At 56.9% G+C, this 22790-nt stretch overlaps 2 protein-coding genes and 1 long non-coding RNA gene across 4 annotated transcripts; 1 reads left to right on the top strand and 2 right to left on the bottom strand.

The window, feature by feature from the left end:
- Positions 1 to 846: 846 nt before the first annotated feature.
- On the bottom strand, positions 847 to 15387 carry LOC125182995 (uncharacterized). The gene is made up of 3 exons (XR_010825079.1): positions 14722 to 15387; positions 4751 to 5087; positions 847 to 1057 (listed from the first exon to the last, which is right to left on the bottom strand). It is a non-coding gene; the product is annotated as an uncharacterized lncRNA (long non-coding RNA).
- Positions 13386 to 17488, top strand: MED9 (mediator complex subunit 9). Its single transcript, XM_048065901.2, has 2 exons — positions 13386 to 13576; positions 16652 to 17488. Exons 1-2 carry the CDS (start codon positions 13428 to 13430, stop codon positions 16866 to 16868), a joined length of 366 nt encoding a protein of 121 aa, XP_047921858.1. The 5' UTR covers positions 13386 to 13427; the 3' UTR covers positions 16869 to 17488.
- Positions 17139 to 21470, bottom strand: RASD1 (ras related dexamethasone induced 1). Of its 2 annotated transcripts, none has more exons than XM_066977607.1 (2): positions 21041 to 21470; positions 17139 to 20700 (listed from the first exon to the last, which is right to left on the bottom strand). In XM_066977607.1, the coding sequence occupies exons 1-2, from the start codon at positions 21324 to 21326 to the stop codon at positions 19907 to 19909; spliced, it is 1080 nt and encodes a 359-aa protein (XP_066833708.1). In that variant the 5' UTR covers positions 21327 to 21470; the 3' UTR covers positions 17139 to 19906. The 2 variants fall into 2 exon arrangements, with proteins under 2 accessions (XP_066833708.1, XP_013030504.2); XM_013175050.3 differs by having other exon boundaries at positions 19995 to 20771; positions 21041 to 21466.
- Positions 21471 to 22790: the final 1320 nt, after the last annotated feature.

Raw genomic sequence — 22790 nt, 5'->3', positions numbered from 1 at the left:
AGGAGAGGGGTGGGAGATCGGCATCGTCGTGCCCAGCCACGGGTGAGCTGGTCCTCATGTCTGCGAAGCCTCCGAGCTCCAGAAGCCTTTGTCCTGCTCAGTGTTCTCAGTGATCTGAGATCCTTTGCTCCATTAACCTCACCAGGCAGGGCCTTTCCGAACATCCCCACCACCTCCTTGTTGATACCAGGCTGGTTTGAAGTGGCAGCTTGCGGCTCAGGCTGGAAAGAAGCTGCCCAGGAGAAAAAAAAATGGGGCAGGAACCAAACTGGGGAAGCTGTGCTGAAGGGAGATGTGCTGAAGGGAGGCAGCATCTGAGCTACGCTACGGTGGGGCACCGAGGGCACTTTTGCTGCAGTTGCCTGCACAAACAGCGGAATAACCAGGCTTTGGAGGGGAGGTTTTGCCTTGCACCATCCTTTCCCCCCCCCCCCCCCCCCCCCCCCCCCCATAGCAAATGCCCGAGATGAAATGAGACTGAGAAAAATTTGGGGGTGGATGCAGGCAGAGGCTGAGCTGCCGCAGGTAGCCCCGACCCCGGGCCGGAGCGCGTTTGTTTTGCTGAGGTTGTTTGGGCCAAACAACGAGTAGCAGAAACAAACAGCTACGGCAAGCGTGCGATAAACATTTTCTGCGTGGTTTGAATTATCCGTGACTTTTGACCCCAGATTAAATGTAGTGTGTAACTGGTGGTTATGCACTGAGTCATCCGAGCAGGCTAATCGCAGGAACCCCCTGTTCTCCAAACAGCCTGCACCCCGCGGGTGCCGACTGCCGGCCGCTCACGTTTTCTATCCGAGGCACCCTGCGGGTTTTGCATCATCCTTTTAATTCAGTACTTACAAAGCATTTTTTTGTCCGGCCGGTATCTCGAGCTCAGAACAAAACAAACCCAGCAGCGCCGTAAGCGGGCAGCCCAAGGCAGCCAGATTCCCCACGAAGTTTTGCCTTGATGCTCAGCCGCTCCATGACTGCTCCGGTGTCTCGTAAAGGGCTGGGCTCACGCTGCAGCGTTTTGCTCAGCAGGAAAGGCCTCTCCTCTCCATCAGCAATTCTCCTGAAGCGCGAAGAAATAGCCTTTTGACTTCTGGCTCTGCGTGTAATTTGGGTGAAAATGAGCATCGGGCTCGGAAAATGTTAGCGGGAGGTGGTGGGCAGGGAGACGGGCTCGCCATGGGGATGCTGCACAGTCCTGATACCCCCTGGCCATGCGGAAGGACTCGGCACAGCTTCCCCGAATGTGGGGCAGAGCAGGGTGAGGGTCAGAGAATTACAGAATCAGAGAATCACAGAATATGACGAGATGGAAGGGGACCCACAAGGATCATTGAGTCCATCTCCTGGCTCCACACAGGTCTACCCAAAAATACAGACCATACTACTGAGTGCCACCCGGCACCAGGGTAACCTCAGGCTGTGGGGACAGATGCTGGTTCATTTCAGCAGGAATAAATCACAACTACACCAACCTCTTTCCTCCTGCAGCAGCTCACTGGGCGGTAAAAGCCCAGTGGGAAGAGCGTGACCCCGGCGCAGGCTGGCCGTGCGTCCCACCGCACTCCCGCAGAGCTGCCCCAGAGGCGTTTCAGCACCAAAGGCTCTTTGTATCGGGGGCCGGCCCCTGTCCCCGACTGTCCCAGGAGGGATGCTGGTGACGCGGGAGGCGGGGGACGCCTCTGCCCCAGGTTCGGGAGGGGACAGCCCTGTCCCAGCTGCCCGGGGGATGGTGGTCCCCAGCGGTCCCCCAGCCAGAGCCAGGTTTGGGGTGACCCCGGTGTCCCAGCACCCTAGCTGTCCCCAGCTCCTCGCTGGTTGGAACTGGTGCGGGTATTGGTGCTGAGCTTTCACTTGCTCGGCCAAGGCGGTTCTGCAAGAATACAGAAACGGCTGGAGGGGAAAATCCACGGCTTGGTAAACAGAGCTGAGCAAGGCAGACCTCTCACCCAGGAGGGCAGGGAGGAGGGAAGGGAGCGTGGAGCCGCCCGGGGGCACCCAGGGCTGGATTTCAACACGCAGCAGAAGACAAGGCGCTTCTGTTGGGTTGTCTGGGTCCCGAACCTCCCCGCTGCTCCCCAGTGCGGGGGCGGCTGTTTGGTCTGGACCCGCAGCCCCGCACTGATAAGCAGGAGCCAAGGAGGAAGCGAGAGGTGGCTGAGTGCTGGGGGGAACGCGTCGGGGTGTGGGGGGCATCTGGGGATGCTTCCTTGTCCCCCCGAGCACGGGAGGGTGATGGTGCAGGGAGCAGAGGTGCCCGGGGCTGTGCAGAAGCACGTTTGGGGTTTATCAGACACCCCAGGGCTGTGCCACATGGCTTGGAAACGGGGCAGGGGGTGCCAGGAGGGGTGATGGCCCCATGGCCCCATCGCCCACACAGAGCTGCCTCTGCTGGGGTATGAGCCCACGTCCCAGCCGGCTCCGCTCCGATGGGCTTCCCCCCTCACCTGCACCCACACATTTCCCTCCCATGCAGCTTCCAGGCATTTTTTGGGGTGTCCCAGGCCCTGGATACTCAGTAGCCCCTTATATCCATGGCCCCTCTGCTTTGTTTTAGTGCTCAGTTTCTTTCCCTGAGCCCGACACCAGCTCACCCCGTGCTGCCTTCGGCTCACCCGTTGTTCTCCCAGTGGTGCCATCTCCTTCCGCACCCATCCTGGACAGGAGAAGAGGAGCAAAGCTCCCCCGAGACACCAAACCAGAGGCAAATATTTGCGCTTTATCAACTCGTACCTGTTCCTCCTGATGAGGGATCAAACATTTGCACCTTGCGGCCCACCCTATGGATACCACCTCGGTCCCCGGGGGACGTCTGTCTGCCCCCAGGGTTTTGCTCCCCGTGCCGGGTAGGGTCAGGCCGGGACAGCCGTGCTGTTGGGTCCCTGCCGGCCGCGACGGCTCCGTCCCGCTCCACCTCCAGCATAAATCACGTCTGGCCGTAAATCCCCGCCAGCCTTCAGGGACCCGTCCCCGGGGAGGGCCAGGGGTCAGCCGTCAGGCAGCGAAAACAAAGACCTTGTTTTTGGCTGGCGGGGCTGTGATGCGGAGACGCAAACAAGAGCTGGCCCTGTGGCACCTCGCTGTGGCACCGAGCCCGCCGGGCCCCGCGGGGCTGGGGCGCAAAGCCTCAGCTTTCGGACGGATCAGGTCCCTGACCTGCCTTGGCACAAGGCACGGGGGACATGGGACAAGGTGTAAGGGACGAGGGGCTCAGCACAAGGCTGACCAAACACCACGGGACACACGAACGGCCTCACATCGTCTTCAGTGCTGTGGCACAGACGATACACTTGATTTTCCGAGCGAGCTCCTGAAGTCCCTGCTGCTGAGGTTACCTGGGAGCCTTGCTTTCCTTTTGAACCCCGTGTTTCCCTATCGAGACAGCTGCAGAAAGCCTGAGCCTGTGCCGGCTGCTAGGAACTTGCCTCTCACCAAGATTAATCAGCCCCTGCATATCGCAGGGCAGCTCGAGCGGCTCCCGGGCGTTATCAGCGCCCGCAGCGCTGCTGGGAAGTGCCGGCCAGAGCTCGGCGCAGACGGTGGCTCCCAAACACGGGGACGTGGCAGGGTTCAGGTGATTTCTCATCAGTGGTCAGCTCCACAACCTCCTACGGGAAGGCAGCGGGTTGTTTTCCTACCTGTGGGTGTGGGAGGTTGATAAGGAGGCGGCCAGGAAGCAGCGAGCTGCCTGGGGCTCCTTGGGGCAGGCGGTGGGTGACGGTCAGGTATCCACTGGCTATGGGGGGATGGAGGGATTTGTCGTTTCTTCTTAGAAATACCCCTTTCCATACCAGAGGAAAAAAAATCCCCTGTCATCTGTCTGCTGCCCGCCTTGTGGCCACGGTACCCAGCAGCAAACTGGTGCCAGCCCTGGGCTCCCCAGGCACGTCCTCCAAATTTTGGTGCTTCAGGGCTGCACTGTCCCTAATTCCTGTGACTTGAAGGGCCTCGAGTCCCTGGATAACCCCATTTTTCAGCCCTCTTTTTCCCCGTGTGACGATCGTAAGCTGCCAGCCCACCGCCCTCCTCTCCCTGGCTGCATCCCCAAGGTTCAGGGGCTGCTCAGGGTGGGGGTGGGGGGGCACGAGCGAGGTTTGAGGGGTGAGACAAGGCGGGGACCGCATTCCTCGCACGCTGGTGTTCCAGCTGAGTGCCCCCTGATGCCGGGGGCAGCGGGCACGTGTCCCACCAGGCAGCGGCACGGCCGAACTCGCTGAACTCCCCGGGCACGTGAGCCGCGGCCGGAGCTGCTGGCGCTTCCCCCGAAGGCTGTCCCACGGTGGGACCCCCTCGGCCCCGCCGTCGGGTGAGATAGGGGAGAGCCCTGTCTGCAGCCCTGAGCTGGAGCTCTGCCGCCGAAGGACAAAATGGGGCCGGGACAAGGGTGCAGCGAGGCCGCCCGCTGCGCACGGGGTGCAGCATCACGGCCCCCCCCCCCCCCCCCCTCCCCGGCGGCAGCCGGGCCGCTGCGATGTCCCGGGAACAGCCCGAAGGTCCCGTTCCAGCTCCTGAACTGAAAACAAAAGTGCGGCTTGTTCCCGGCCTGTTTTCAAAGCCAGAAAGGTCGGGGCCGCCAGAGCCCTGCCAGGCGCGGTGGCATTGCTGGCTCCAACGCCGCTCGGTGCGCACGGGGAGCAGCGCGGGGACCGGCACGTGCCACAGCCCAGGTGTGCTGGGGACACACACGTGGGAATGCTTCACCTGCCCCCAAATGCAGCCAGCTCGGGGTGGCACATGGCAGTGAAGCACCAAGTACCTGGAGGGGTTGGTGCTGCTGACATCCAGGGCTTTCTGCTGGGGTGGGCAGGGGACAGATGTATGAAATCCATAGGGCAGGAACACCGCACGGCCCTGCCGTCGGCACATCGGGCTCCGAAACATCCCCTCGGCCCTGTGCTGGGTGCCTGTGTGTGTTGTCACCTGCTCAGCGGAGATTATTAGCAGAGAAAATCGTTGGGCACGGAGACAGGAGCTCAAGGGATGAGGCAGCGACTCTGTCACCTGGAAATCAACCCCAGACATCCGCCCTGGCTCAGCTTCCTCGAGCGCCGCTCGATGTGCCCGTGCCCTCTCTCCTCTCTGCCGGATTCAACCTGGAACAGCCAGAAGGAGAGCGGGGCTGAGCGTGCAAAGCTGTTCACACATCCCGATATCATCAGGGACAGTTCTGCCGTGGACCCCGTGCCTCTCCCTGCCCGCCGTGCCGGGACCACCCTACCCAACGGCCCCAAACCGTCCCTGCGAGCACCCCGCGTCCCCAAGGCAGCTTTGCATTCCTGCTGACTCAAGCCGAGAGCGCACTGACATTCGTTTTGACCTTTTGAATCACAAGGATGTTCTGTCCTTCCCGGCCAAGTACAGCCTGGCCACCCCGTGGGTGGATTATAGTGTATATACAGCGGCTGTAAGTACGGATCTGGCACCGGGGAAGCGCGCGCGCGCATGGGCTCGGCTGCCTTCAGGTGCATGGGTGCAGCGGTGCTGGGATGAGCGTGAGGAGCATCCTCAGTGCCCAGCTTCCCTCCTGGGGTGCCAGGGTGGATGTGGCACAGGGTAGGAAGGAGGGAACGGTGGCAGGAGAGACACCAAGTAGCTGGCTTGGCAGGGGAGAAGGGCTCCTGCAAAACCAGGAGCCACAGATGAGCCCTCGAGCAGCCACCCCCTTGCTGCCAGCTCCAGAGGGTGCTCCCAGCTCCCTGAATTTCCCATCTTCCAGCTATATTGTGCCTTTGGTTTGAGAGAACATCAAGAACCACAATTAGGATGCAATGTGCAATTAGCCCTGGTGGCTATCAGGGACAGTGCTCTCCCTCCCGGCTCCCCAAAATCCAGCTCCGGGCAGGAGGCTGTTTCAGTACAAGATGTACCCCGGCCCCAAAAGCTGGGAGCGGGAGTGAGCTGATAGGAAGGCAGCACACTGCAATTCCCAGAGGTCTTAAATATGGTCACCGACAGAACAGATCAATAGGGCTAAATGAGCGTCTTTCTCTCTAGAGAGCAGGGTGCAGGTTGTATGGCTCATATTGGGCTGGGGGAGCCATCCCCATCACCCTGTCCCTGTAAACCCCTTCCCCTTGCCCCAAGCCCCGCTGGAGGCCAGGCTCTGCCACGTGGCTGGCTCCAGCCCAGGCTGTCCCGGCCCGGATCCAGCCACCTTGCAGCCCCATGGCGCCGGGAAGGCTGGCGGCTTTGTGCTCCCAGCCCGGATGCCCTGCTTATCTCTCCCTTCTCTTGGCCTGACACATTTTTTCCTCTCTCTCCTTGCCTAACCAGTCCACAGGACTCTTATCTCAAGCCGTGAACCACCCTTTCCCAAGGCATTTTCAGCAGCATCCTTTGCAAACCCATTTCCAGGGGGTTGTGCATGGCATTAGGGGCTCAAGTGACAACCTGGCAGGAAAGCCTTTTTGCTTTTATGCCACGTTGATGTCTCCAAACCCCCTCCTGAAGCCAAGGCAGGGTGTAAAACAACCCCCTTCTCCTGGCAAATGCTTCCAGGCTTCTCAGGCTTCCTGCAGCTGGCCCTGCCTGGGAGGTGGCGGGTGCCCAGGTCCTGCAGAGCACTTGATGGTGAAGAAACCAATGCCCATTTGGGGTTTCTGCCCTGCAGCTGGTCCGTCTGATGCCAGGGGGAAGGGGGCTGCTTGCCCCATCCCAGGTGCGTGCACATCCACGTGTGTTCACGTATCCTCAGCCCTCTGCATCCCACAGGGTCGCCGTGGTGTCTGGGTGAGGTAAGGGCACTTTGGAGACATGAACCCCCGGGGGTTTGGCTGTGTTTCATTAAAACGCTGGAAATCCCACATTCGCATGCCCTCGTGTCCAGGCTGCCCTTTGGAAACCATCCCTGGCCCGTGCCTTGCTCCGAACCATGCCAGCAGCGCAGCGCTCAGCGGGGGCTGCTTGGTGCTGCAGCTTGGTTCAGGGCGGCCAGAGCCAGCCTGATTCAGCCTCTGCTGGCTCAGAGGAGCTGCTTTCCACCCCAGAAATAGCAGCTCGGATGATGCTCTCTGCAGCTGGGGATGACGATGCAAAAACGCTCGTTATCCAGCAGGAACAATTAGACTTAGAGCAATTATCCGTGCAGGCGCTGCGCGATGCCGGGATGGGCCGGCCGGCGGCCAGCTCCCGGGCGCAATCCCCGTGGGGCAGGGGAGCAGTGCCCAGCCCCGCCAGGAGGAAGAGCACACCAAGCAGGAGCACCACGAGAGCCTCCTGCAACACCAGGAGGGGCCATTCTGCACGGGAAGGACAGCCAGGACAAGGGAAGGGGTTGCCTGGAAGCCGAATGTCACTCTCTGATGACATTTGTTTGTATTCGGATTAAGGACGGAACAGAAGATGGTGCTAGGGACCAAGCTGCCTCGCGTGGTGCTCCTGCCTCCCTCCTTGCCAGGCTCCATCACGGGAGAAGTGGGGCTGGGCTCAGCTTTATCTCTTTATCTATTTAGAAATGGGCGGCAGCCGGGGCTGGATCGAGCCCTGGGTACCTGATGGGCACCAACCCCGGCGGCAGCTGCCGAGCAGGGCTGCAGGGCACGTTCCTCTGGGGGCAGAACTCAGACTGCTGGCTGAGAAATGCCCATGGGGAAAACGCGTAAAAGGGCGATTTCTCAAATTTCTCAATTCAGAACAAGGAAAGCTTTTTGTTTTTCCCCTTGACATTGTTTAAAAACCTCGTTTCACTGCTGCTAGAAGTAATCCCTGCTCCCTGACGGCTGCTTGGAGCCAAAATCCCAAACCAGTCCCAGGCAGATAAACAACCCCTCCCTGAATAAATCAGAGTGCAGCCAGGCTGGAAGGAAAGCATTAGGGCAGGTTTGGATGTGGCTGGGTACTGGATCACCGGCTGATGCCCAAGGAGTGCCTGGGGAGAGGGGGTGGGAGCTGGAGGAATGTGGGGAGCGAGCTCTGGGGGAACGCGGGGCATTTTCCATTGAAAACTTTATCTCTGGCAAGCGTGCCACCACATCCTGGGCTTGTTTGTCCTGCAAGAGCAGCGAACTTCTCAGGAAAATATAGCTACCTGGTCAGCAAAGCCTGATAGGCTTTGTTTATTAGCGGCTAAATATTAAACCCTCGGCAAACAGGGCTGGGTGATACCCCTCGGGGCCGGGAGTGGGGCTGGGGCTGTGGGGCCACAACACGGTGCCCCACAGGCTGCCGGCCCTGGGCAGCAGCAGGAGGAAGCCTCCCCAAAACGCTGCCCTCAGCACGGCCTCAGAAACGTACCTTTCTCCAGGCAAGGAAAAGGAGCAAGCAAGGCTGAACAAAGATTAAAAGGTTTCTTGCTATGGATGGGGACTTCTCCATCACTGAACCTCCCGGTGCCTTGATTTGCACAGGCAGCGTGTCTCCAACCACGCCGGTGCTGCCCCAGAAACCCACTGCTCCGACACATCAAACTGCGTCCTTCAAGGCTGCCTGATTCATCTCGCAGAGCCTCGGTAAAATTTGTTTTCAGTAATCAGGCCAGTGATACCAAAATAGTATTTGCAACTGAAGCAAAGGACGGGCTTAAATCTTACACGGTGTCTCTGCAGTGGTGCCAAAACGAAGTCCAAACAAGCCCATTTCCTCTCCCCATGTTTTAGGTAACCGAAGAGCAGCATTTTGATCTGCTCAGACTCTTCATGGAATGGCTTTTCCTGCCGCGCTTGAAGGGAACCTGACAAACACATCAACAAAGCCTGACCCACTTTAGCAGAACAAGAACGACACCAAGAAAGGGAGCGGGGATTTCAATCGAGTCCTTAATGCAGTCCTATTAGCACGTCCCTGCTACACGGATCCGGATAAATCGATCCTGACAAGTCTGTTCTCTGAACAGGGCAAGAATTAAAACCTGCACCATGCCAGTGCAGGGCAGTGCTGCCCTGGGACCCACATATCCACGTACACAGGGACGCACACATACATACTGTCCCCCTCCAGCACCTTTCCAAAGCACGGTGTGTGCAGCTGGGGTGTCAGGAAGCAATCCTTGCCCACACTGGGTGCTGGGCGCTGCTGCAGGCTCTCGCAGCGTTGCTTCGAGGCTCTCATTGCATGTCGAGAGCTCCAAACGCCGCCGCCTCACGTGTTTGGCGGCACGTGTTTTGCGGCTAGCTCATTGTTTGCAAATAACAGCAAGGACACTGCTGAGTCAAGCACGCTACAGGAGATACCAGCAGGGGCCCAGAGCTGATTTTGCCCAGTGGTACTGGGCACTCTCCTCTTTAGGGGTGGGTTTGACACCCCCAACTCACACTCCAAGCTCTGCGGGGTGAGTTTTGCCCCTTTGCACTTAGTGAAAATTGAGGGTGGGAGGCAGCAAAGCTCAGAGCTGCCTGCATCAGGAGATGGGCCAGGCCGGGGGCTGCGGCCGGTCTGGCTGTGTGTTTTCCTGGATCCATGTTTCTGCGTAGCTGACCTTGTGCAAGAAGCTCTCCGCGCTCTCCTTGCCCACGCGCTGGCTCGGATACCTCCCCCGGGGGGGGACTGCAGCCCTGGCAGGCCCCCACGTTTGCTCAGCGGTGGCGTGGCATCAGCGAACATCACGAGATCGCCGGACACTCCCCGCGCCCTTGGCTCGTCCCCCTTCTCCCCCCCCGAATTTTGGTGCACTCAAGCTCTGGCCTTCACGGCCGGGTCAATGCCCTGCGGCTCTGACATCCAACCCGGAGCCACAACCAGCTGGGCCAAGCCTCCTCTGCCTCAAATTTTCCCCAAATGCTAGGTTTTCCTTGGATGTGGAGGCCACTCTCCTCGAGGGTGGCATCTCCTGGGCCATGGGACGATGGCCTTCTCCCCAGGGCAGCCCCAGGATGGGACATTGCCGAGTTCCCCTGGCACTGGGTGGCTCTGGTGCTTCAGATGTGTTTGGATGATGCTCAGCTTACGGCCCCCTCATTCCTGGCAGCATCCCTCAAAGCACCAGGGACACCAGGGCCTGAAATGGGCCCAAATTTCCACCTGATCAAAATTAGGGGGATGCTGGGCAGGAATCTCTGCAGGCTCGCAGCCACAACCCGGCAAAAAGGGCCAATGTTCTCATGCTGCTGACCACAGCCCCAGGCTGCTTGCCCAGGGGCCGACAGGAGCTGTAACTTCTTATTCTTATCGCCCCGTGCCAGGTGGCCACAACCCTGACAGCACCTCCCTGACTTAGCGCTACAGACTTATCCCACCACAGCAGCTTGGCAGGCCTTTAAATAGAAAATTCGGGTCGACAATGTGGTACCGGGGCAGGATGGAGAGATAAAGTTCGACACAATGATAGCCACGTAGTAAAAAATGATAACAGAGCTGGTGGCGATCGCACTGTAAGCTCCAGATGGACAGCAGAGAGAGAGGGGCCTGGTGAAATGCCAGACCATCCTCATAAAAATGTCAGGTCGTTGTAAGGAAACATTGGTGAGAGGCACGGAGCTGCATGGTGCTCTGTTAAATAGCCGGTGGTAAAACTCCCCCAAATTACCTTTGGAAGCAGGCATGAGATGCAATTTGTACAGAAATGACAGGAAAAAAAGAATAATATTAGCATTGCAAAGAAACAGGCAATAAGAGGCTCCAGACAGGCTTTATTTGATCAGCTGTTTTTTAGGATAACAGGTTAACCAAATGTTTGGGCAAGCAATGAGCTTATGTGATAGCTTCAAGATGTGAGAGATCAGATGGTCTGGAGACATCTGCACATTTCAGAACCTGGATGTCCAGCAAGTAAATTATACAAAGAGTGCAATCTACATACTGATAAAAAACAGGACAATCATTTGCACTTTGGGTTTATTACCAAATCTAGGGGGGAAATTATTCTTTTCATTCAACGCTAAGGATCTTTGTTCATGCTTTAGCTGCCTCACTAGGAATTTTCAGAGGTTGCTCACTCAAACCTTTCGGCTGAGGATCTGAAAGTGGGTGAAAACCAGACTGAAAATTAGGAAGATCTGCAGAGCAATGAGAGCTCCATCAGAGAACAGCGGGAGGGCCAGACACAGCCCTTCCAGCTGAGATGGAGACCCTGGCAGGGTTTTAAAGTGATGTGGAGGGTGAAGATCATGTTGAGGATGATGTCTACCTATTAGGAACTGCACTACAAGGATGTAACCCGGGCCATCGAAGAGTCACCCTGTGCGGATAAGGGTCTCACAGCCTGGAGCTCTGCAAGGGCAGGTGAAGATTAGGGCCGAGGTCCCCACAGTCCTCTCCAGGGCTGTAGACACACCAGTCATGGTAGAGGCAAGAGGATGACACTCAAATTGTGACCACACAGTCTCATCTGATCGATTCACCAGCGTCTTTGGTAATGGAGGAGCCAGTGGCACCACTTCCTCACTGCAAAACATCTTCTTTCTCCCCTGAACTTGTCAGGAGACATGACAAGTCCCAAAGGATGGGAATGGGTCACCTGAAGGAGCTGGAGGAGCTGTTCCCATGAGAAAGGGAAGGTGCGAGGCAGGGACAGGGCTGAATGCCACCGAGACAAAGCTGCGTGTTCCAGCTGCTGTGGGAACATGTGAACCAAAATGGGAACTGAATGGCACAAAGAAATGCTGATTGACAGCGCTGTAGTTGTGTTTGAATGGTATCTGCATGTTGTCACCTACCCTAATGACTGCCTGACTCACCCATCAGAGGCAGGCACCCAGCAGCCTAGCAATTAACCACACTCCTCAATAAAGTCAAGGGGAGAGTTAAACCCAGCACGGTACAGAAGAAAAACGACCCCCGTGAGGCTGAATTGAATCTCGCTTTAGAAAAGCCCATAAAACAACGTGCAGAAACGAACCTCTCTGCTCAGCCCCACGCAAAGGACGCAGCATCCTGTACCTCCTGCTTGGCTCAGTCAAGGACCGTAAATCCCACCAGCCTTCCCACAGGGATCTGCTCAGCAGGTCCTGGGTTCCCCGGGGCTCCTCGCACATTCCAGCACCGGTGCCCAAGCTGGGATCTATTCCTGACAGTAGGAACAAAGTGAACAATTGCATCTGCTATATTTAGAGCAAGCAGTCAATACTCCACGTGTACAAATGGTTACCAGCATTCTCATTTGATATATAAATAGCCCCTGTTTGCTTTTCGAAAGAAATTGCTTTGAAAAAATAGAAAATTGCCTTCCCAGTCATCCTCAGCCTATAACTAACTGATGAGCATGGAGGCCTATTTCAAATGAAAAATTATGTATTTTCTCAAAGCCAATCCAGGAAGCAAAACTTGTGATTACGGCTGGCATTATTATCGCTGTGTATTGATAGAGTGGTTTAAACATGGCAGCGGCAGTTTGCTGAAGCAAACTCGGAGGACCGTGGTACTGAGGGGCACCATCCCCGACCTCCTGGCTTCCAGGCAGGGCACCCTCTCCAACCACCTCCTTCACCTGCAGGTCAGGCATGTGATAACCCCATTTCTTTCCCCTCTCCCAGCTTCATTTCTTTCACCTCTCCCAGCTTCACTCAGGTCCCAGCCTTGGCACCAGACTTCTGTCTCTGTCCCTCCAGATTCCTCCAGTTTTAAGTCCCAGCTCTCTGCCAATGTTTTTCTTTCCCTCCAACAGATATACCCAGTGCTTCTTCCCTCACACAGAAAGCCAGCTCTTGTGTAGGCATCTATCTGTGTTACAAAACAGCTCGTCAGCCACCTCGATGCGTTGTCCTCAGTTAGGTTAAAGTTAAACTAAGGACAGCAGTTAATGAAAAAACACGGCAGAAAGCTGAGATCTTATGGACACAACCAAACCCTGCTGGGGTAGAAGAGTGCAATGGTTACTCATTTAACACAGAATAACACAATTCCTCCCGCAAGGACCAGCGGGAAAGGCAGGGATGCACACAGGCTGGGGACACCCCCCATCTGCTGAGGGGCTGGAGCTGTCCCTGCGGGGTGATCAGTGCGGACTGCGGGCTGTAGCGCTGGGAGAACAGACCCAGACCCTGGCATAGGTTGGATATTAGGAAGAACTTCTTTACCGAAAAGGGTTGTTAGGCATCGGAATGGCTGCCCAGGGAAGTGGTTGAGTCACCACCCCTGGAGGTCTTTCAATGGTGTTTAGATGTAGAGCTTAGCGATACGGTTTAGTGGACGACTTGTTGGTGTTAGGTCAGAGGCTGGACTATGTAAGCTGCTGTCATTCTGTGACTAGGTGATCTTGGAGGTCTCTTCCAACCTAGGTGACTCTGTGATTCTGCGACAGGCCCGGATCCAGGCTCGGGCACGGGGCCTTGCTGCAGGCCCCAGCGCGCGGCCCCAGGCTCAAGCCCAGGCCCTGGCGCACACCCCGGGCTTCGGCCCCAGGCCCCGGCCCCCGGCCCAACTCCAGCCCCAGGCTCCAGCCGCGGCCCCAGGCCCCAGCCGAGCCCTGGCCCCAGCGCAGGCCCGAGCCCCGGCCCAGCCCCGGCCGAGCTCCGCCCCGTGCCGTCACTGCGCGGCGCCGCGGCCGCGGGCTGGGGGCCGCCATGGCCTCGGGGGGCGCCGCCGCCCGGGCCCCCGCCGAGGAGCCGCCGTCGGCCGAGCCCCCCGCCGAGCAGAAGCCGCCTCCTCCTCCTCCGCCGCCGGCGCAGGAGGAGTTCTCCTTCCTGCCGCTCGTCCACGACATCATCAAATGGTAACGGCGGCCTCCGAGCCTCGGCACGGGCCTTCCCCGAGCTTCCCCGGCTTGCCTGCGGGGCGCCGGGCCGGGAGTGCCCCGGGTGGGGAGCGGGGCAGCGGGGTGCCCCCCTGCAGGGATCCTCCTCACCCCACCCCCCCCCCCCCCCCAGCGTATCTCCCCTGCCCTCTGCCTCCTGGCTGGGGCTCTGGGAAGGGTGGCAGGAGCTGGAGCAGCCCCAAGCCCTGAGGCACACCCCTACCCGGGCGCTGTTTGGGTCACCGAGGTGGTGCCCAGGTGCACCGCCCGGCGCCAACACCCAGGAGCAGGAGCAGCGCGCTCGTGCTGGGTTATTGCTCTGCATAACCCCGCCGTTTGGCTGGGAACTGCCTCAGAAAGTACAGGCAGTCCCGGAGCAGCAGCGCAGCCCGTTCCTGGGGTGTTGTAAAAAAACAGGATGGCTTCTGCAGCGTTACAGGTTGAATCGTTCTCTTCCTGGTTCGAGATGGGTGCTTTAGGGGTAAAGGCGTTTGCAAAAGGATCCTGAAAACTGGGGTGGTTTTGGCCTAGGGCAGCCCCGTCAGAGGTGAGCTCCCAGCAGGACCATGGCACTGCTGTGAACATCCATCCAGGGCCCTCTCTGTGCTCTCACTGGGGCACAGAAAGCACACGTTCCCCTGTTACCAGTTATGGGACCAACTGCCCGTTCCCTGCATGCTTGTATGGGGACCGAGGCTGGTTTGTTTCCTGCTGGTGTTTCGCTTGTACCAAACCTATCCGAGTGCTGAGAGAGGCTCACCCTTAACGACGGCACCGTGAGAGCTGTGGCAAGGAAAGACAAAACCCCCTGCCACACCAGTCCAGATGCAGGGCAGGCGTGAGAACACAAACCCCGGCCTCAGTTTCCCCACTGTGCTGCAGCTCCCCCTGAGGCTGACCCTGCCTGATCTGCCCAGACCACAGCGGGGAGCTTGAGCCCGTTGCCAGCTGCATCCGTGTCCATAAGCAAAGCGGGCAGGAGCCCTGGGCCGAGACCTCCCAGCCTGCGATTTGTCACCGAGCAGGTCGTGGCGACCCGCAGATGACAGTTCCCTGGATATCCTGTGCCCTGTCCTGCTGAGCCGCCCACTCCCACTACCCCGCTACCTCCACCGGGCTGGCACCTGGCTTTTCCTGGGCGGTGTGAGCAGATGTAGCTGTGCTGAGCGGTGCTGCAGGCGCGTAGGACCGCAGAGCCGAGCGGTGGGATGTGTCGCCTCGTGTCCCTGACAGATGGCAAACGTATTATCCTTTAACACGGCCGCTAGACTCAGAGCCCAGCCCTGCTGTTTTGACACTGACTCAGCCCTGAAGACACCTCATCTCCAAGGTGACTCGGTGTTCAGGAGCGATGATGTATCGCGTAAATTTGCTTACACTCAAGGCCACGTGCTCTTTCCTGTCGTTTGGGTCCCCGAGAAAGTTTTCCCAAGCAGGGCTTGCTGTTATTTTCACCCTTGTACAAACAAACGGCATTGCTTGTGCGGTCCCAGCGCATGGCTCTACCGCTAATCGGTTGTGCTGGCGTAACCAGGAGCCCCAGGCGGGATGTGGTGGAGTGACACCAGTGAAGGAGAGCAGGGGAAGCCTGCGAGGGCTTTCAAGAACTCAGTCCTTTAAGGGATGTCCTAAGCGTGCTCCTTCAGCACAGGCTGTGGCTGGACATTGCATTTAATCCTGGGTTATTGCAGGTGGCTGAATCTCTTTCTCTTCCTCTCACCTCTGTCCATGCCCTCAAAGAGGGAGTCGCTTCAATGTCTTGATCCAGCAGGGAAATCACCCAAAAATTAAAAAACAAAAACAAAAACTGAAATAATTATTCCTTGGATCAACCACCTGGACAGACAACTATCCATTCTCTAGGTGTAGGTAAGGGAATAAGCCTCGGAGAGTCCTGGATGGCCTTTTTAAAGCCACCCTGCAGCTATCATGGATTAAAGGCAGTGTCAACCCATCCTTCCCCAGACGTGCAGCGTGTGTGTGTGCCTGTATTTTTCCACTGCCGACCTGACCGTAAATGCCTGCATAATGGGGATACATTATAGTACCAGCTGCAGTTTTATTTAGAAGAGAGTAATGAATATTTTGTTCCGACAGGCTTTTGAAACGAACAGGACCATCTGGTTAAAAGTTTTGCTCTCAGCCATGTCACGATTCCCCAAAGTTATAATCAAGCACCTCTCAGCCCTGGTCATGCCAAGGAGGTTTATTTTTAGGGCTGGCTATTGAACGGGCTCCCAGATTTCAAAGGCCGTTAGAATCCCGCTTTCGCTATTAGCAGGCGCCCTGGAAGCGCAGACTTGCTTTCGCCTGGAATCGTAAAACTTCTCGCTGCTGCTAACAAAGCTGAGGCAGATACTAATGAGGGTTTGAGGGCAGACGCTGCCTCAGACAACACTGATCCTTGAAAAGCACAGAGCTGGCTGCAGAAGCAATTGTGCTGCTCTTAAAAAATAAGCTGTCACTTCTCTTTTATTAGGTATACATCCCCAGAGAGTCGTTTTAAAGCTCCAAAGTACCATTTTCTCTGCCATTGGACACTCTCTGATACTTTGGGGAACAATTTCCATTTTCTGCTGTCAAGCTGTTTGACTGCATTGATTTTTCGGATTACTTCAGCAACAGGTCACAGGCGAGCCTGAGATCTTTTTTCACAGGTGCCTACACACAACACACATGCATAATCTTACCGTCCCTAAAGAGAGATACCGAAAAAAAATAAAGAGTGAGAATTTAGCCTATTTTGTGGTAATGTTTTAAAGCTCTAAACCAGCTCCTGACCAGTGGAATGGGACCTAAGGTAACTGCATTGTGTGCTGGAAATTACCAGGAAAGCAGTTTGTCTCAGAGGCTACCCAGTCCGTTTATCTATCTGTGGTTATTTTATTGGCAGAGGTGAATTAGGTGTGTGTAGCTAGATACCAGGAGCAAAAGTTTCCCAGTGAATTCCAGTTTAAGCCTTGATTACACTGGAAATAGCAATCCCCACATCGGGCTGAAGGCACCTTTCCAAAAGCAGACGTGAATAGTGTCTCTGTTTTCTCTCCTCTGCAGCATGGACAAGGACAGCCAGGATGTTCACCAGGTGCTGAATGAACTCAAGAACAAGTTCCAGGAGATGAGGAAGCTGATCAGCTCCATGCCCGGCATCAGCGTCAGCCCGGAGCAGCAGCAGCAGCAGCTGCAGAACCTACGGGAGCAGGTCCGGACCAAAAACGAACTGCTGCAGAAGTACAAGAGCCTTTGCATGTTTGAAATCCCCAAGGAGTAGGAAGGGAGCAGCTCTGCTCGCAGGGTCAGGGGTACCTCTCCTGGCTGAAGCAGAGAGAAAAAGGTGTCAGAAGTTTACTTTTCTTTCTTACGTGCTTTTTTTGTCACATTGCTCTGAAGTCGTGTCTGTGGATCACAGGCATGTGACACCGAACCAGAACAGTTCTTGTGTGCCTCACATACGACGATTACAGCGGTGTCTTCACGTTGATCTGCTGTAGGACTGTGTGCATTTATATATGCATCTCTGGTTTTTCTCTCCATGTGTGAGTTTGTTTTTTTTTTTTTCATTCAAGCAAGCAGGGGGCATTGTGTTTTCTCCTCACTAAAGGTCAAAATACCCGCTGGTTAAGCTGAAAAGGAAAAAGGGGGCATTTTCTGCATTTTTTTATTCGCTTCTGAATGGACAAAAGCGGCCAAACATCAAAAGGAAGCATAAGAGGGAAGCACAAGCTGTTTGGCCCTGCTGCTGGAAAGGGTCTCTGGGGCACTTTGCAGTTTGTGTGTATAAAAGAGGAACGATTGCTCTCAGTCAGTTTTGTATGTCTCTCTCTTTCTCTGTTTTTAAACAAGTGGTGGTTGTGTCTGAGATGAGTCAAGTAAAGATTTAGAAACTCCAAACTGCCCCCGTTGTGTATTCACTGAGTGCATGTGGGCTGAGCAGGGGTAGGACTTGGGCAGTACAGAGCAAGTGCGTAGCCTGGGCCCAGCTCCTCTCTCTTAACATCACTTTTTTGGAAGGGGGGTGACTTGGGAAAGCAAAACGGGCTGCCAGGGGAGTGGATTTCAGCGTGCTTTGGGTGCGTTGGTCCCCCACATCTGCTTGGGGGAGCACAGCTTGTAGGCAGTACGCTGGGCATCTTACTCCTGACGCAGAAGAAGGGAAAGCAGAATCAAACCAGCAGGTGTAAATGACAACAGCTTTTAGTTGCTCCGTAAGTGACAGAAGTCAGGCTCAACAGGATGGGGCAGTTCCGTATCTTAAGTGCTCCAGGGGCTTCCCACAAGTGCAAATATTTGAGTGGCTTGAACATTTGCCAGTGGCTCGTGGAAAGCTCTCGAATGCGGCATTGTGTTCAGATGGATCCCAGAACTCCCTGTCCTCTGTCCTCCCGCTGCTAGCGGTTACGGTGTCGGATGACAACCTGGTAAGCAGCACGGCATCTCAACCGACTAACAAATATGTGACGGAACCTTTAATCTCATGGTTCTCCGAGTTACGCTGAAAGAAGGTGCGCGTCAGCAGTGGGGGAGTGAAAAACCAGCCAGGGAAGTACAGTATCTGTTGAGAACCGGCATCTGAGGGCCGGTAGCATTCGTGCCCTCAAAAGAAGAGAAGCAAGATCTGTTTGGGTACGATTTTGCTTCCCTAAGCCAAGAGGCAGGTAATTATGCTCGCTGGGAGCTGGGATGGTTGCAACTCACCTGTAGCCTAGAGATTGCTCTGTTCCCGCTGGAGTTGCTTTACTAGTAATTTCTTTGGGACGGTGCCAGCGTGTAAACTCTGAGCAAAGCAGAACACCAAGATAAACAAAGCACAATGTACACGCTTTTTATTACCGAAATTACCTTTCTTCCAGCCGTTGCCTGTCCCAGTTCAATAAATTCTTGTGTCTCATGCCTGGACGGAGGTTTCCCTTCTTTTGCCAGTTGCTGTTCCTGAGAAACAAGGGCGTATGAAGAGCTGGAAGAAACAAAGTGTTTTCCAAAGAAATGTCTGGCACTTAATACAGGAACAAGTTAACTCTGTTAACTCGAATCCAAGTTTTAGACCAAACTGAAGAGGTTTTGTTTGCAATCTCACTCACCCACCTTACTTTTATGGCTTCAGTAGAATTTTTCCTCATTAAAATGTATTAAATGTAAGTCTGTTCTGCAACTTGAGGGCGGAATGGGGTTGCTGAAAATGATCTGAAACAGAAACAGGCTGCTTCTGAGAACCTGAAGCTGGCGAGAGCTCCTCTTCAAAGAGCTTTCACCTTATCCTTTCACTTCCAGCAATGGTTGCTGTGACTTACTATTACCAAGAGATTAAAAACCATCAGATGCAAAGGTGACCTTTCAAGCAAAGTACTTCCTTTACTCATGTTGCAAAATAAAAACAATATCCTGGACGGGGCGCAAATGAATCAGTCTCTGTTGACATCATTAAAGTGTGTTTATTTAACCGGGAAAAGGCATGAAACACAATAAGCTCTTTATAATTAAATGATGTCATTTTCCTTGGTTTCTGCAGTGAATGACATGCCAATGCCCGGTGTGTCATGAAGTTGACAGGATCGCAAATCAGCGTTACCCAGTGAAGTGTGGAAAGAGTTCTGGCTCAGTGACCTGCTTGAGTAACAGCTTGCGTGGCCCCTTGTTACCCTGTGTGGCAAGAAACCGGCTGCTTTCAGAGACAGAAACCTTTGCACTGGGAGTCGGGGAAAGTGGTGTAATAAAGGGATTGGGTTGAGAGGCGACTTTTAGCGCCTCGGAGCTGGGCTCGGGTCTCGGTTTGACAGGATTTGGTTTTGCTTTGGGGACTGGCAAAGAGAAAAAAGCAGACCCACAAGTGTCATTTGAAAAAGATTTTTTTTTTTTATTTTGTAGAAAAAATAAAACATCAAGTTTCACCCATGGTAGAAACACTTGAAGATTTTTTGTTCATGTCAGTGACAAGCAATACCTACATAAAGTGCCTATTATGTTCTCATTAAAAAAACCCTTCCCACTCCCCCCGCCCCCCAAATCTTGCAAATCAGACAAGACAAATGTAAACAAGAGTCAGTTTTTGGTCCATTGGGGCCGTAACTCTGCAATGTCTTTGCAACAGCTTAGGAGTGTCTTCTGCACGTGTCTTGCAAACACAGACAAACACACGACACAGAGCCAGAGTCCGTGCACGGCTTCTCAAGTAATAACGAAACAAAACAAAAACAAACCCAAAGCCCCAAGTGGATTCTCACAGGTCTCTGCCCTCCCTCCTGAGAGCGATGCCCTGGCCCAAGGCTGGGCGTTTTGGGAGGGAAAGAAACACGAGGTCTGCGCCCTCCGGGCTCATCCTCCCTCCTCGCCACCCATCCGCCCTTTCTCCGTCTCTCTTCCCCAGAGGAGGCTGCTCCTGGCACCCCCCTCCTGCCCTCCAAATCTTCCCCCGCCGCATCCCCCTCTCCCAAAATGTGCCCCGGGGGTGGGAGCCGAGGAAAGCCGACCCACGGGAGGAGGGAGGCTGGGGAAGAAGCAAGTCCCTCTGCCCGGGTGGGCGCCTGCCCACCCTCCTGCCTGCCCAAAGTCACTTCGGAACCGAGCCTCTTTCCCCCTCCCTGCCTTCCTTCCTTCTTTCCTTCCTTCCTCCGCGTCTGCGGGGGCTCCTAGCTGATCACGCAGCGGTCCTTCTCCTTGCCGTGCCCGCCGCCGATGGCTTTCTCCCGGATGTACATGAGGTCGCTGTGGACGCTGGGCCGGCGGGCGAAGGGAGCCACGATGCCGTACGCCTCCTCCGCGCCGCCGCGGCCGCCCTCTTTGAGCAGCTTCTTGCCTTTCAGCGCCTTCTTGTGCAGGATGTCGCAGTACTGGACCGAGACCTTGCGGTGCAGGTCGGGGCTCATCTCGCTGGGCAGCTTGGCCATGGCGAAGAGCGCCTGGAACATCTGGTCCAGGCTGCTGTTCTTCTTGGCCGAGATCTCGAAGTAGGCGCATTTCTTGGGGTCTCCCCCCACCAGCTGCTCGATCTCCCGGGGCTGCACCTCCCGGTAAAAGTCCCGGTCGCCCTTGTTGCCGCAGATGACCAGGGGCACCTCTATGTTCTCCTTGGTTTTGTTCTTCAGGCACGACTTGGTCTCCAGGATTTGCTGCTTCAGGCGCTGCACCTCCTCAAAGGAGTCCCGGTTGTCCAGGCTGAACACGAGGATGAACACGTCGCCTGGGGACAAAGCGGGGACGTGAGATGGTTGCGGGGACGGCGACACACACCGAGACCCCCCCCCAGGGAAAGCCATACAGAGACCGGGGAGGGACGGACCGGGCAGCACCCCCTTTGCACCAAACCAAGTTACCCACCCCCGTGCACCCACAAAATCCCACCTCCCTCCTCCCGGGGCTGGAAAACCCATCCCCAAAGCGAGCAATAAACCCCCAAATCCACCGAGAACCCCCCCCCCCATTTCCTCCCGGCGCTCCCCAGCCAAGTACCTGTGAGGATGGAGAGGCGGCGCATGGCCGGGAAGGGGTGGTTGCCCGACGTGTCCAGGATGTCGAGCTGGTAGACCTCGCCGCGGATGCTGTAGAACTTGCGGTGGAAGTCCTCGATGGTGGGGGTGTACTGCTCCTCGAAGCGGCCGGTGAGGAAGCGCGAGACGATGGCCGTCTTGCCCACCTTGGAGGAGCCCAGGATGACCATGCGGTAGCAGTTCTTGGCGGGGATGCTCAGCTCGGCCTCGCTGGGACACATCTTCTTGATCATCGCTGCCAGTTTCATCGAAGCCGGCGAAGGCGCGGCTGGCGCCGGGAGGACGACGACGAGGAAGAGGAGGAGGAAAGAGGAGGAAGGCGAAGGGGTGCCCGGCTGCTCAGCACCTCTCCCCCCTGGCAGGAAAGGGCCGCTGTGAGCTCCGCACGGGCTCCGCCGCCGCGTTATATGGAGGTGGCAGCGACCGCCCCTCGGCGCGTCACGGCCCGGGGCGGCGGCGGCTGAGTCAGCGCCGGCCCCGGCCCCCGTCCCCCTTCCCCGTCCCCCCCCTTCCCCTCTCCCGGTGCTGCCCCGGCCGGGATGCTGCGGGAGCCGGGGAGCCGCATCGCGACCCCCCCCTTCCCCTTCCCCGGGTCCTGTGCAGCAGATGGAGACTCCCCCCCCGCAACGCGGGGCGAATCCCAAAGGGATCTCAAAGTCCCGCTGGGATTGGGGCGCTTTTGGGGTGCGGGGGGACAGGGGAGGTGGTGGCCCGCCGGGGGCTGCAGCCCCGGGAAGGAGGGGTTTTGGGTCGGGCTTTGTGGGGAAACCCCAATCCGACCCCAGCCCCAGCCCGACCCCAGCCCCAGCACGACCCCATCCTCATCCCCAGCCCTACCCCAGCCCCTGCCCCACTCCCAAGACGACCCCAGTCCCAGCCCCATTCCGACCCCAGCCCCATCCTGACCCCAGCCCCATCACCAGCCCTAACACAGCCCCATCTCCAGCCTCATCCCTAACCCCTCTCCAGCCCCAACACGACCCCAGCCCTACCCCATTCCCATCTCCAACCCCAGGACAATCCCATCCCCAGCCTGCCCCTAGCCCCATCCCAATCCCAGCCCCTTCCCCAGCCCTACCCCATCCCCAGCCCTACCCCAGCCCCATCCCCAACACGACCCCATCCCCATTAACAAGACGACCCCAGCCCCAGCCCTAACATAACCCTATCCCCATCCCTACCCCTACCCCATCCCCATCCCCAAGAAGACCCCAGCCCCAGCCTGCCCCTAGCCCCATCCCAATCCCAGCCCCATCCCCAGCCCTACCCCATCCCCATCCCCATCCCTACCCCATTGCCATCCCTATCCCATTCCCATCTCCATCCCGACCCCATCCCCCCGATCCCGACCCCATCTCCATCCCATTCCCATCCCCATCCCGACCCCATCCCCATCCCGACCCCATCTCCATCCCGATCTCCATCCCGATCCCCATCCCGACCCCATCCCCATCCCGACCCCATCCCCATCCCGACCCCATCCCCATCCCGACCCCATCCCCATCCCTACCCCATCCCGACCCCATCCCCATCCCGACCCCATCCCCATCCCGACCCCATCCCCATCCCTACCCCATCCCCATCCTGACCCCATCCCCATCCCATCCCCATCCCCATCCCCTCCCCATCCCGACCCCGTCCCCATCCCGACCCCATCCCCATCCCGACCCCATCTCCATCCCATTCCCATCCCCATCCCGACCCCATCCCCA

The sequence above is a fragment of the Anser cygnoides genome, chromosome 15 (assembly GCF_040182565.1).
Source record: "Anser cygnoides isolate HZ-2024a breed goose chromosome 15, Taihu_goose_T2T_genome, whole genome shotgun sequence".
NCBI classification, from domain to species: Eukaryota; Metazoa; Chordata; class Aves; order Anseriformes; family Anatidae; genus Anser; species Anser cygnoides.
The sequence above is the reverse complement of the archived record's forward strand: the minus strand, read 5'-3'. Positions and strand labels throughout refer to the sequence as shown.